This window comes from Macaca nemestrina, chromosome 20 (genome assembly GCF_043159975.1).
Source record: "Macaca nemestrina isolate mMacNem1 chromosome 20, mMacNem.hap1, whole genome shotgun sequence".
NCBI lineage: Eukaryota > Metazoa > Chordata > Mammalia > Primates > Cercopithecidae > Macaca > Macaca nemestrina.
Genome location: NC_092144.1, coordinates 46357820 through 46372088, shown reverse-complemented (window position 1 = coordinate 46372088; position 14269 = coordinate 46357820). Strand labels below are relative to the sequence as shown.

Here is a 14269-nt window from a genome sequence, read left to right as displayed (position 1 = left end):
CTCATATAAGGATCCAGAGTAAGATTCATCCGTGTCTCATGGTTTGGGAGTTGGAGTCTTCACAATGGGCTCACCAACCTCTGTCCCACAGCAGACCTTGAGGAAGCCCAGTCTTTGCCTTAAGCCCTCCTGCAATAATTGGAGAACCATCCCCTCTGGGTAGACAGGGTGGGAGACACACCCATGTGGGCTGAAATGGGCTCATCAGCTGCCATCCCACAGCACATCCTCAGGGGGTCCAGCCGCAGCTCCAGCACTTCCCACTGCAGTCAGGGAACTATGCCATCTGTGCGTGGAAGCCTCTGTCACAGCAGATCCTGAGAGGGCCCAGTCTAAGCTCTAGCCCCTCTTGTTGTCATAGAACTACCCCATCTGTGCAGAGACATGCTGGGAGATGTGCACCTGTCTAAGCCAACAAGATAGGCTTGCCAGCCTCTGTCCAACAGCAAATCCTGAGGGGGCCCAGTCTCAGCTCCAGTCCTCTCACTGTAATTAGAGACCTATCTTGCCTGTGCAAGGACCTGCTGAAGGCACACCTATCTGGGCCACCAGGACAGTCTTCTGGGCTCAGGTCCCTGTCTGGACTCCCATATAGCACCAGGTGGAGAGCCACAACAACCTTGGAGCCCTCGCAAGTCTAGCAGGAAGCCTGGGCTTAATGCCCTCTAATGCTGAGATGGATGCAGTGGTTATAGGCTCAAGGGAATACACCAGAAAGTCTGTTTAGAATGTCTGGAAGGCCTTTGGAAGAAGGATGGGCACAAACAAAGCCAGACTGCGAACTCTTTTTTTTTTTTTTTTTGAGATGGAGTCTTTTTGTGCCGCCCAGGTTGGAGTGCAGTGGCATGATCTCGGCTCATTGCAACCTCTGCCTCTGGGGTTCAAGCAATTCTCCTGTCTCAGCTTCCTGAGTAGCTGGGACTATAGGCACACACCACCATTGGCCGGCTAATTTTTGTATTTTTAGTAGAGATGGGGTTTCACCATATTGGTCAGGCTGGTCTCAAACTCCTGACCTCAGGTGATCCACCCGCCTCAACTTCCCAAAGTGCTGGGATTACAGGCATGAGACACCAGGTCCAGCCTGTGAACTGTTGAATAAATTGCTTAGTGCGCAGACATCACGTGTCCAGAAACATCAAGAACATTCAGGAAAATATGAGCTCATCAAATGAACAAAATAAGGTGCTAATGACTGACAAAATCAATGTACAAAAATAAGTAGCATTTCCATACGCCAACAGGAAGCTGTGAAAAGAAAATCAATCCCATTTATGATAGCAAAAAAAAAAAACCCACCGAAAAACAAGGAATAAATTTAACCAAAGAGGTGAGAATTTTACAATGAAAACTATAAACACAAAAGAAATTAAAGAGGAAACTAATAAATGGAAATATATTCCATGTTCATGGATCAGAAGAATTAACATTGTTAAACTGTCCATACTATCCAAAACAATCTACAAATGTTATGAAATCCCTATCAAAATACCACCAATGACACTTTTCACAGAAATGCAAAGAACAATTCTAAAATTCATAAGGAACCACAAAAGTCCCCAAACAGCCAAAGCAATTTTTTTTTTTTTGGAGATGCAGTTTTACTCTTGTCACCCAGGCTGGAGTGCAATGGCACACTCTCGGCTCACTACAACCTCCACCTCATAGGTTCAAGTGATTCTCCTGCCTCAGCCTCCTGAGTAGCTGGGATTTTAAGTACCCGCCACCATGCCCAGCTAATTTTTTGTATTTTTAGTAGAGATGGGGTTTCACCATGTTGGCCAGGCTGGTCTCAAACTCCTGGTGTCAGGTGATTCACCTGCCTCAGCCTCCCAAAGTATTGGGATTACAGGCGTGAGCCACTGTACCAGGCCGCCAAAGCAATCTTGTACAAAAAGAACAAAGCTGGAGGCATCACACTCCATGACTTGAAAATATACTACAAAACAACAGTAACCAAACAGTATGGTATGGCACAAAAACAGACACATAGACCAATGGAATAGGATAGAGAACCCAGAAAAAAAAAAATCCAAGTATTTGCAGACAACTGATTTTCAACAAGAAGGTCAAGAACATTCTTGTTGGAATGTTGGAAAAAGGACACTTTCTTGGGTAAATGGTGTGGGGAAAACTGAATATCCACCTGCAAAAGAATGAAACTAGACCCCTATCTCACCACTTAACTCAAAATGGATTAAAGACTTAAATGTAAGACTGGAAACTATGAAACTAGTAGAAGAAAACACAGGGAAACAGACACTGATCTGGGCAAGGATTTTTTAAGACCTCAAAAGCATTGACAAATGTGAAAACATAAATGTACTACATCAGAGTAAAAAGCTCTGTACAGCAAAGGAAATGAGAGTAAAAAGACAACCTACAGGCTGGGCATGGTGGCTCACGCCTATAATCCCAGCAATTTGGGAGGCTGAGGTGGGCAGATCATGAGGTCAGGAGATTGAGACCATCCTGGCTAGCACAGTGAAACGCTCTCTCTACTAAAAATACAAAAAATTTTTAGTGTGTGGTGGCACGTGCCTGTAGTCCCAGTTACTCCGGAGGCTGAGGCAGGATTATCACTTGTACCTGGGAGGCAGAGATTGTAGTGAACAGAGATTGCACCACTGCACTCCAGCCTGGGTGACAGAGCGAGACTCCATCTCACAACAAAAAAGACAACCTATAGAATGGGAGAAAATATTCACAAATTATGCATCTAATAAGGCGTTAATACCAAGAATATATAAGAAAGTCAACTCAATAGCAAAAAAAAATCTGATTAAAAAATAGTCAAAAGATTTGAATAGACATTTTTCAAGACATATAAACAGCTAACAGGTAAATGAAAATATGCTCAACATCACTAATTATAAGGAAATGCAAATCAAAGCTACAATCAGATATCACCTCACTACTGTTAGAATGGCTACTAAAAAGACAAAAGATAACAAATGCTGGTAAAAATGTGGAAAAAGGGGGAACTCTCATACACTTTTGGTGGGAATGTAAATTAGCACAGCCATTATGGAAAATAGTATGGAGGTTTCTCAAAACAGTAAACATAGAACTACCATATGATCCAACAATCTAACTACTGGGTATATATCCAAATGAAAAGAAATCAGTATGTCAAAGAGGTATCTGCATTCCCATGTTCACTGCAGCACTATCCACGATAGCAATAACATGGACTCGAACTCAGTGTCCATCAAAAGATAAATGGATTTTCAAAAATGTGGTATATATGCAGAATAGAATACTATTCACCTATAAAAATGAAAAAAATCCTGTTATTTTTGACAACTTGGATGAAGCTAGAGAACATTATATTAAGTGAAATACGCCAAGAACAGGACAAATATCACATGATCTCACTCATATGTGGAACCTAAAAAAGTTGATCTTATGTAAGTAGAGAGTACAGTAGTGGTTACCAGATGCTGAGGGGGTGGCTGGGAAGAGATTGGTCAATGGGTACAAAGTTATAGTTAGATAGGAGAAATAAGTTCTGATGTAATATTGCACAATAAGGTGACTATATAATCAACAAAAATGTCCTGAATGCTTTCAAATAGCTAGAAGAGAGCATCTTGAATGTCCTAACCACAAAGAAATGACAAGTGTTTGAGGTGACAGATATGCTAATCACCCTGATTTGATAATTACACAATGTACATATGTATAAAACATCACACTGTGGCCCATGTGTCAACTAAAAATAAAACTTTTAAAAGTGTTTATGAAAAAATCTATTAACAACGCAACAGTAAATTAGAACTGGATGAAATAGATGAAAAACATGAAAAATAACCCATGAAGATAAAATAACTGATATACAGCAATAACTACATAAAAAGTTTAAATTTGAGCTCAGTGTCTGTGCTCCTAAAAGGCAATAGATACCTACGACTGATGATCATTTGTATCTGCTGGTCATTGTACCTGTTGTATCTAATATTCAAGGCAATAGATTCCAGTGAATGGTAGGTTTACTGGCAATATTATCCAAACATTAAAGAATATATAGGCCAGGTGTGGTAGCTTATACCAGTAATCCAAGCACTTTGAGAGGCCAAGGCAGGTGGATTGCCTGAGCCCAGGAGTTTGAGACTAGTCTGGGCAATGTGGCGAAACCTCATCTCTACAAAAACTATAAAAATTAGCCAGGCATGGTGGCACGTGCCTGTAGTCTCAACTAGGATCACCTGGGCTCAGGGAGGTGGAGGCTGCAGTGAGCTGTGATCGGGCCACTGCACTCCAGCCTAAGTGACAGAGTGAGACCCTGTCTCAAAAAGAAAAAGGGATATATAATTGCAATCATACATTGCTGTTGTTGAACATATAAAAATATGGTAATCTACCCTAGTCATTTTACAAAGTTAAATTAACTCATATAACAACATTGAAAAATGACCTCAGGAAAACGAAAACAATCTCGTGAACAAAAGTAAAATTTTAAAAGAAAATATTAGCAACATAGAATCTACCTGTGTATTTAAGGGATAACACTTCATGATCATATAAACTTTATCCCACAAATGCAGGAATAATTCAACATCAGAGTCCATTTTCCCACATAAAGAGCTTAAAGAATAAAACAGCATTATTTCAAGAAATGCAAAAATGTTTTAAATATATTCTAAGACCCTTTATTAAAAGTTCTCTAAAACTAGAATTAGGTAAAAACCTAGTTAAGAGTATTTACCAGATGCCTATAGAAATGTATTTAATAAACACTAGAAACACTGCCAATAAAGTTTGAGAAAAGAATGATTTGTTTTCAAATTCCGCTAGAGGGTCCTACTGAATACAGTTGCCTTTTTTTTAAAGGTACAAACAGAAAAGGAAGAGACCACATATTGCGTGTAGAGAGCAAAACTGTCCACCTAGAAATCCACTATTATCCACTGAAAAACTATTAGATATTTCCATGAGATTTTCAATTTATAGAAATCAATACGTTCTCATACATAATATACATCGGTATTAGCCATTTAGAAAATGTTACAGAACAAAATATTCCTATTCATAATATAAACAAAATGTACTGAGAAATTGCTTAAGAAATGTGCAAGGTCTTTTAAGAAACAACCATCCCAGCACTTTGGGAGGCCGAGGTGGGCAGATCACAAGGTCAGGAGTTCAAGACCAGCCTGGCCAACAGAGTGAAACCATGTCTCTACTAAAAATACAAAAATTATCTGGGTGTGGTGGTGGGTGCCCATAGTCCCAGCTACCTGGGAGGCTGAGGCAGGAGAATCGCTTGAACTGGGGAGTTGGAGGTTGCAGTGAGCTGAGATCATGCCACTACACTCCAGCCTGGGTGACACAGCGAGACTCTGTCTCAAAATAGAACAAAACAAAACAAAACCAGAAAAAACCATAAAACTTTACAGACAACATAAAAAGAAAAGCAGATTTAGCATGTTCAACAATAGAAGGATTCAATATTGTTAATATGTAAATGGTGCATCAGATTTCTTAAAAAACACCAATAAATACTGGAAAAATATGACAAATGTCCTTTTAAAAGTATGTGAAGCATAAAAGAAAGTAAAGAAGATCCAAGGGTGCTACAATGAAGTAGGAACCAGAAAGTAGAGGGGGTAAACATGCTCTCAAGTTACAGTTACCCTTGGGATATTTGTTGATTTTAATTACCTAGATGTTTGTACCTTAATGGTCTGAAAAATTTCGACAGACAAGACCTTTCCTCAACAAAAGAGCAGGGATTACAAATTAACCTCTTTACAAAATTGGAAATATTCAAGGCATAAAGTTCAGAGAAAGAAAAGCAAATCCATCAAACCTTAAAGGAAATTGACAAGGGACTTCTCAGTCTTGGCCTGGACTCTCAAAGAAAAAGAGAAAAAAAGTGCTATGGATAATTCATCATTACACAAGAGTCCCCATGGATACAAGAAACAGCAAAATTAGACCTGTTTCCCAGAAATTGGGATTGTATGACACATAAGTGCTGGAAATATATGAAAGTATAAGATAAAAACCACGAGAAAGGGACCAGTTAAAAAAAAAAAGACCTGGGAGAGGGAGAATGTCAAACATCTAGAAGTGAAACAATATAATCAATTACGTTTAAATCTTAAAGAAAAAAATCTTAAAAGCAGCCAGAGAAAATCCAGATTACTTACAAAAGGAATAACAATGAAACAGATGGCAGACTTCTCAAGAGCAACAATAGAAGCCAGAAGACAGTGGAATAATATCTTCAGAGTGCTGAGAAAAAAATAATTGTCAGTATAGAATTTTATACCTAGTGAAATCATCAGGCAAGAATGACAGTGAAACAAGGTTATTTTGCAACAACGACAAAAATAAACACTTACAGCATTTATTAACAATAAGACAGTCCAGGGGTGGTGGCTCACACCTGTAATCCCAGCACTTTGGGAGGTGGAGGTGGGTGGATCACCTGAGGTCAGGAATTTGAGACCAGCCTGGTCAACATAGTGAAACCCACTCTCTACTAAAAATAAAAAAATTAGCTGAGCATGGTGGCGGGAGGCTGAGGTAGGAGAATTGCTTGAACCCAGGAAGTGGAGGTTGCAGTGAGCCGAGATCACGCCACTGCACTACAGCCTGGGCAACAAGAGCAAGACTCCTCTCAAAAACTAACCCAAAAACCAATAAGCCTTCCCTAATATATTTCATGATAAATAAAATATCCCAGAAGGAAGATATAATGAAAGAGGAATAGCATACAAATAAAAAATAATTACGTCAACAAATCCACAAGCAAACATTGCCATTTTAAAACAAAAATAACGCCCATTTTATAGGTTAAAAAAAGAACAGAACTAAAATATCACACAATAATACAAGACTGGAGAAATAGATCAAAGTTAAAGCATTCCCATATCCTTTACATTATCTTGAGGAAAGTTAGACATGAATTTTAGACTTCGCTAAATTACGTATGTATCTGTCAAGTGTCACAAACAATAATGATAACTGAAGTACCAAAACAGGCAGAAATACCCCCAAAATATTTAAATTCACCGGCAATGGCAGAAATGCTCTTCTGTTTTTCATCTACAAATCAACAAAGATATTTCTTTCCTTTTTTTTTTTTTTTTTTTTTTGAGACAGAGTCTCGCTCTGTCGCCAGACTGGAGTGCAGCGGCGCGATCTCAGCTCACTGCAACCTCTGCCTCCCAGGTTCAAGCGATTCTCCTGCCTCAGTCTCCTGAGTAGCTGGGATTACAGGCATGTGCCACCACACCCAGCTAATTTTTGTATATTTAGTAGAGATGGGGTTTCATCATGTTGGCCAGGATGGTCTTGATCTCTTGACCTCGTGATCTGCCTGCCTCAGCCTCCCAAAGTGCTGGGATTACAGGCGTGAGCCACCGTGCCTGGCCTCAACAAAGATATTTCTAAGTGATAATAGCCACTATTGATAAAGTTTATAATAGGTATACTTTGCTGGTATACTTCTGATAAAAATTCTGTGACAATAAAATATATATTTGACATAGAGATGTCAATTTCTTATCTCTCCTTAGAACCTCAACTAATTGCCACAATGGTTACCAGTTTATTTCACAGTAGATACTATTATTGATATGTGTGTTTTTCAACTTGCTGGCCTTGAAATCCTAGGGGTGGAGATAGAACAAGTTTATTGCAAAGCAATATGCAAACCAAATATTGTATATGGACTGAATAAACACATTTTAGTATCCATAGAGATATATAATGCCCATTGAATATATAATTTTTCAGATGCAATTACAATGAATAAAAACTACAAAATATCATGGGTATTAAAAGGAATTAGGTACACATGATAAAAATTTAAAGATAACTTTTAAAAATATATAAATATTGTATGTTTTCCAAACAAAACAAGGGGGAAATGGAGTTGCAAAACAAAACAGGATTGTGTCCACCCTGATTAAGGAGGGAGAAATATTTTTAAGCCCATAAGATTAAAAGAGGAAACAAAAAGCATAAAATAGGGGATAAATAAATCCAAGTATATTGGTAATAAATTAAATGGAGCGAACATTCAATTTAAAAAATTCTCAGATAATATCACAGTGCAGTGGTTATCGAACATGGCTAAACATTTGAAAAACCTAGAGAATTTCAAAAAATAATGATACTTGTGTACCATGCCTAGAGATTGTTATTTAATTGGTCTGGGGTGTGGCTTGGGCTGTGAAATTTTTTAAAAGACCGTAGGTATTTCTAAAGTACACACAAGTTTGGCAACCGTTTCCATATTATTTCTGCACAATTCAATGGCTTTTAGTATACCCATTGAGTTGTGCAACAATCACAACAATCTGATTTTTAAACATTTTTTCACCCCCAAAAGAAATGCTGTCTGTGCTCATTAGCAGTCACTTCTCATTTCCCCACTCCCCATTCTCCATCTGTTCTACCTCTTCCCCATCCCCAGTGCTGGGTAACCAGTAACCTACTTTCTGTCAGTATAGATTTGCTTATTGAGGACACTTCATATAAATGCAATCATATAATATGCAGTGTTTGTATCTAGCTTCTTTCACTTGGCATGGGATATAGTTTGGATGTTTGTTCCCTTCAAATCTCATGTTGATGTAATCTAATGTTTAATGTAATCCCCACTGTCAGAGGTGGGGCTTGGTGGGAGGTGTTTGGATCATAGGGATGGATCCCTCATGAATAGCTTGGTACCATCTTTGTGGTAAAGAGTGAGTTCTTGGCCGGGCGTGGTGGCTCACACCTGTAGTCTCAGCATTTTGGGAAGCAAAGGTGGGCGGGTCATGAGGTCAGGAGTTTGAGACCAGTCTGGCCAACATGGTGAAATACCATCTCTACTAAAAATACAAAAATTAGCTGGGTGTGGTGGCAGGTACCTGTAATCTCAGCTGCTCGGGAGGCTGAGGCAGGAGAATCGCTTGAGCCTAGGAGAAGGAGGTTGCAGTAAGCAGAGATTGGGCCATTGCACTCTAGCCTGGGCGACAGAGCAAGACTCTGTCATGAGTTCTTACGCTATGAGTTCGCGCGAGATCTGGTTGTTTAAAAGAGCCTGGAACTTCCTCCTCTGTCTTGCCATGTAACGTACCGACTCCCCTTCCCTTCCACCATGACTGAAAGCTTCCTGGGCCTCACCGGAAGCCAAGCAGATGTTAGTGCTATGCTCATACAGCCTCCAGAAGCATGAGCTAAGTAAATCTCTCTTCATTATAAATTACCCAGCCTCAGGTATTTCTTTATAGCATGTTTCCAAGGTTCATCCGTGTTAAAGCATGGATCAGAACTTCATTCCTTTTTATTGCTGAATAATATTTCGTTGTAAGAAAATAGCAAATTTTATTCATCCATTTGTTGATGGACATTTGGGTTGTCCCCACTTTGTGGCTATTGTGAATATCAAGATATAGTGCACTTCTGCCTCCAAATCTTGAGAATGCCTGGTACTGTCAAGCATCTTAATTTTTGCCAATTTACAGCATGTGCAATAATTATATCATTGTGGTTTTAATTTTCTTTTTCTTTTTTTTTTTTTTTTTTGAGATGGAGTCTCCCTCTGTCACCCAGGCTTGAGTGCAGTGGCACAATCTCGGCTCACTGCAACCTCCACCTCCTAGGTTCAAGTGATTCTCCTGCCTCAGCCTCCTGAGTAGCTGGGATTATAAACACCTGCCACCATGCCCAGCTAATTTTTGTAATTTTAGTAGAGACGGGGCTTCCCCATGTTGGCCAGGCTGGTCTCCAACTGGCCTCAAGTGATCCACCCGCCTCAGCCTCCCAAAGTGCTGGAATTGTAGGCATGAGCCACCACGCCCAGCCTAATTTGCATTTTTTTCCCCTTGAACTGCCAATAGATACCTTTTACCAAATTTTTCAGTATTGTTATTTATCTTGTTCTTATCAATCTGTAAAAGCTTTTTCTATTCTGATACTAATTTCATTGTTGTCTATATGCAGTGCAAGTATCTCCACCCAATTCATGGCTTGTCTTTTACTGTCTTTATAGTGTCTTTTGATGAAGAGAGTAATTTTCATGTAGCCAAATTTATCAATCTTTTAATGATTATTTTTAAAAAGAACTAAATAGAACCTTTAGAAATTATTTGGTTTCCTTTCAAATCTGTCCCTTTATGAAAATCTATTAGTCATCATTTTTGTGGTTTAATTTCTTTATTTCTTTAAACTATCACCAAGAGCTTATAGCTACATCTAATCATTCTACTATGTAAAGATTTTTGCCATGTAATATGTTGTTTCTTCAGATTACCTATTACTCATCTGTGACCCATTTCCCTGTGGGTTTGATGACCTTTATGAGCTCACCTTTTGTTGATCTTAACTTATGAGAATTCTAAAGGCCTCTTACTTTCCTCTGGAGATTTGCAATTGCTTTAAATGGGATTCAGAAGGCACCACTTTAGAGAATAAAATTTCAGTCCTTTTTTTTCCATCGCCTAACCATCTTTCTTATTATTCTAGTATTCACTTTTCTCTGGACATAATGTTTCTCTGTTCCTCCTACAAAGTTAATACCCACCCCAAGGCCTTTACACTGCTCTCTCAGATACTGGCTTGTCTCATGCCCTTACTTTAGTCAAGTTTTTGTTCAAATATTACCTCTTCAGAGAGGATTTTCCAAAATCTACCAATTTAAAATAGGCCATTCCAACCCCTCATTATTCTTTACTTGCCTACTTTTCTTTACCTTTATTTGTACTGCTTATCACTACCTGTTGTTATATTGATATTTATTAAATACATGCATACATATGTATATACATACATACACATATACATAGAATTTTGTTTCCTCATGTATTTTGTATTTCTCCCACAAGAAAGTGTTTCAGCAGAGTAAGAACCTTTACTAGACCATTATTTCTCCAATGGCTACTATAGTCCGTGGCAGAGAATAGGCCTTCAATAGATATATTTTGGATAAATGAACAATATATTAAAGAATAAAGACAGTAAGTCTAAATTCAAAGAAACAGTCTGGAAAGGAATTGACTCCCAAGTTTACATAAAAGTGTTGTCATTGGGGAAGAGGAAGAGCCATTCCCTCTTTTGTTTTATTTTATTTATTTATTTTGAGACTGTGTTTTGCTCTTATTGCCCAGGCTGGAGTGCAATGGTATGATTTCGGCTCACCACAACCTCCGCCTCCCGGGTTCAAGGGATTCTCCTGCCTCACTCAGCCCCCTAAGTAGCTGGGATTAATAGGCATGCACCACCATGCCCGGCTAATTTTTTGTATTTTTACTAGAGATGGGGTTTCTCCATGTTGGTCAGGCCGGTCTTGAACTCCCGACCTCAGGTGATCTGCCCGCCTCGGCCTCCCAAAGTGCTGGGATTATACACGGGAGCCACCGCGCCTGGCCAACCATTCCCTCTTTTGAAAGTGGGAAGAATTATAATAAAAGACCAACAGGGAAAGGAGGTAGTAGAAATTAGGTAAGAGTCTTTAGGAAGATCATGCTGAAAAACCCTTGCTTTTCTCCTCAAGTCACAGGTTTTTTTTTTTTTCCCACACAACTTGGGTCCTCTAGGGACATGTATTAATCAATAACTTCCTAAATGCTTCAGAGGAGAAAGGAAGGAAGAGGCATGAGACAGTTTATTCCACCACAAGGAATACAGTGATCATCTAGGTTGGAAAATCACTTATTAAAGTTGTAATTGATATGGATTTTGTTTCATATAAGAATACTACAGAAGAAAACAAAGTTTCTTAGACAATCACAGGTTTCCCCTCAACTATTTTCCAGTAACAGATGATTCTAGCATATTCATTCAATGTCCAATGCAAAGTTCTTTTTTTTTTTTTTTTGGAGATGGAGTCTCGCTCTGTCACCCAGCCTGGAGTACAGTGATGTGATCTCAGCTCACTGCAATCTCCATCACGGGTTCAAGTGATTCTTCCTCCCTCAGTCTCCCGAGTAACTGGGATTACAAGCACACACCAGCACGCCCAGCTAAATTTTTGTATTTTTAGTAGAGATGGGGTTTTGCTATGTTGGCCAGGCTGGTCTTGAACTCCTGACCTTGTGATCTACCCACCTTGGCCTCCTAAAATGCTGGGATTACAGGCATGAGCCATTACGCCCAGCCCAAAGTTCTTAATATGTAATATTCAACTACCAAGAACATATAAGACAATGTGTTTGTTCTAATTAATGGGTTGTGTTTGAGTTGTTGGTGAAATGCATTGATCCACTCTATCACTATACAAATATGTAAACTCTTTTATCAGAAAAAACATACATCTCTGCATCTATTTTTTTAATCTGTGACTGGGCCTGTGAATTATTTAGAGCTCTTTAGCAGATCTAAACTGTAACGATGTATAAGCTGTTTTATCTGCCAATATTCCAAGTATCCCAAACTTCAAATCTAGCCCTTTGATCATCAAGGAAGATGGCAGAAAGATGGTATCAGAAGGCAGTGGTAAGGCTTTCTGAAGGATGGAAAAGATAAAGGTGCCCTGAGAAACCATGTCTACTTCCAGTAATTTCAAACTCCTCCTTTGAAAAGAATAAGAAATTCAGTTAATTACTTAAAAAAGAACCTTGAAATAACAGCAGAGAAAGCAGCCATTCCAAAGGTAGATCCTGAAACATGAAGGCCAGATTCCTTACCTAGTGATACCAAGTTGCTGTAGTTCTCCAACATCACATCTCTATACAAATCTCTCTGAGCAGAGTCCAGACATTCCCACTCTTCCTGAGAAAAGTCAATGGCAACATCTCTGAACATCACTAATTTCTGAAACAACAAACAAAATGTTAGTTTTGGAAATTTAAAAAATGCTTTTTTTTTTTTTTTTTTTGAGATGGAGTCTTGCTCTGTCACCCGGGCTGGAGTGCAGTGGCCGGATCTCAGCTCACTGCAAGCTCCTCCTCTCGGGTTCACGCCATTCTCCTGCCTCAGCCTCCCGAGTAGCTGGGACTACAGGCACCCGCCACTTCGCCCAGCTAGATTTTTGTATTTTTTAGTAGAGATGGGGTTTCACCGTGTTAGCCAGGATGGTCTCGATCTCCTGACCTCATGATCTGCCCGTCTCGGCCTCCCAAAGTGCTAGGATTACAGGCTTGAGCCACCGCGCCCGGCCAAAAAACGCTTTTTCTTTTTTTTCTTTTTTTTTTTTTTTTGAGATGGAGTCTTGCTCTGTCGCTCAGGCTGGAGTGCGGTGGCGCAATCCCGGCTCATGCAATCTCCGCCTCCCAGATTCAAGCAATTCTCCTGCCTCAGCCTCCTGAGTAGCTGGGATTACAGGCACCTGCCACTGCACCCAGCTAATTTTTGTATTTTTAGTAGAGATGAGGTTTCATCATCTTGGTCAGGCTCGTCTCGAACTCCTGACTTTGTGATTCACCCGCCTCGGCCTCCCAAAGTGCTAGGATTACAGGCGTGAGCCACTGTGCCCGGCCAAAAAAAATACTTTTTCAGTGGAGAGGGAGATGAAGGGGACCCCTCCACAAAGCAAGCAACACAGCACACGGGCTGAAAAGTACACATATGTTCCTGATTATTCCTATCGCTATAGTTTTGTTGTTGTTGTTGTTGTTGTTTTGGAGACAGGGTCTCATTCTGTCACCCAGGCTGGAGTGCAGTGGCGCCATCATAGCTCACTGCAGCCTCGAACTCCTGAGCTTAAGTGATCCTGTCTCAGTCTCCTGAGTAGTTGAGACCACAGTACGTGCCACTGTGCCCTGATAATTTTCAAATTTTTTTGTAGGGACAGGGGTCTTGTTATGTTGCCCAGGCTAGTCTTGAATTCTGGCCTTAAGGGACCCTCCTGCTTAGGCCTCCCAAAGTGCTGGGATTATAGTTGTGAGCCACTGCTCCTGGCCTGCTATACAAATTTTCTGCATATAGAACATCTTACTTTACAGATATGTCTGGGAATAAAGTAAATGCTATGTCCCAATTAAAAGAAATAGCATACACAAGCATTCTATACAATATGTATATTGTGTATCATACATTCAAAATAAATGTAAGTTTCTTTCTTCACTATTTAAGGAATAAACAAAATAACTGGGAAAATTTTTCTGTAAAACCTTATAAAATAAGATCTGTATAAAATTAAAGAATTTATTGAAGCTCCAGGTTCACCACTAGATCAGCGTACCATATCATAAACATTTTCCTTGTCATCAATAATTTAGTAAATATTTTATAGGCTACAGAATAGCTCCTATATAATGAACATATCTGATGTAACAAATGCTCATATTTGAACATTTTAGGTGGTAAAAATCTTGTATTTCTTGATTCT

General features: G+C 39.4%; 1 protein-coding gene across 7 annotated transcripts in view; it reads right to left on the bottom strand.

The window, feature by feature from the left end:
* Positions 1–14269, bottom strand: part of LOC105495446 (zinc finger protein 420) — a 44880-nt gene that overhangs the window by 10345 nt on the left and 20266 nt on the right. For 4 of the 7 annotated variants that reach the window (XM_011765020.3, XM_071086480.1, XM_011765018.3 and 1 more), the window contains one exon: positions 12627–12753. The exons of 1 other annotated variant lie outside the window; for it this stretch is intronic. In XM_011765020.3, the coding sequence (XP_011763322.1) occupies positions 12627–12753 (127 nt within the window). Of the gene's footprint in view, positions 1–6155; positions 6243–12626; positions 12754–14269 lie in introns of those variants that run through there. 2 more of the 7 variants (XM_071086484.1, XM_071086483.1) reach the window with 1 other exon arrangement.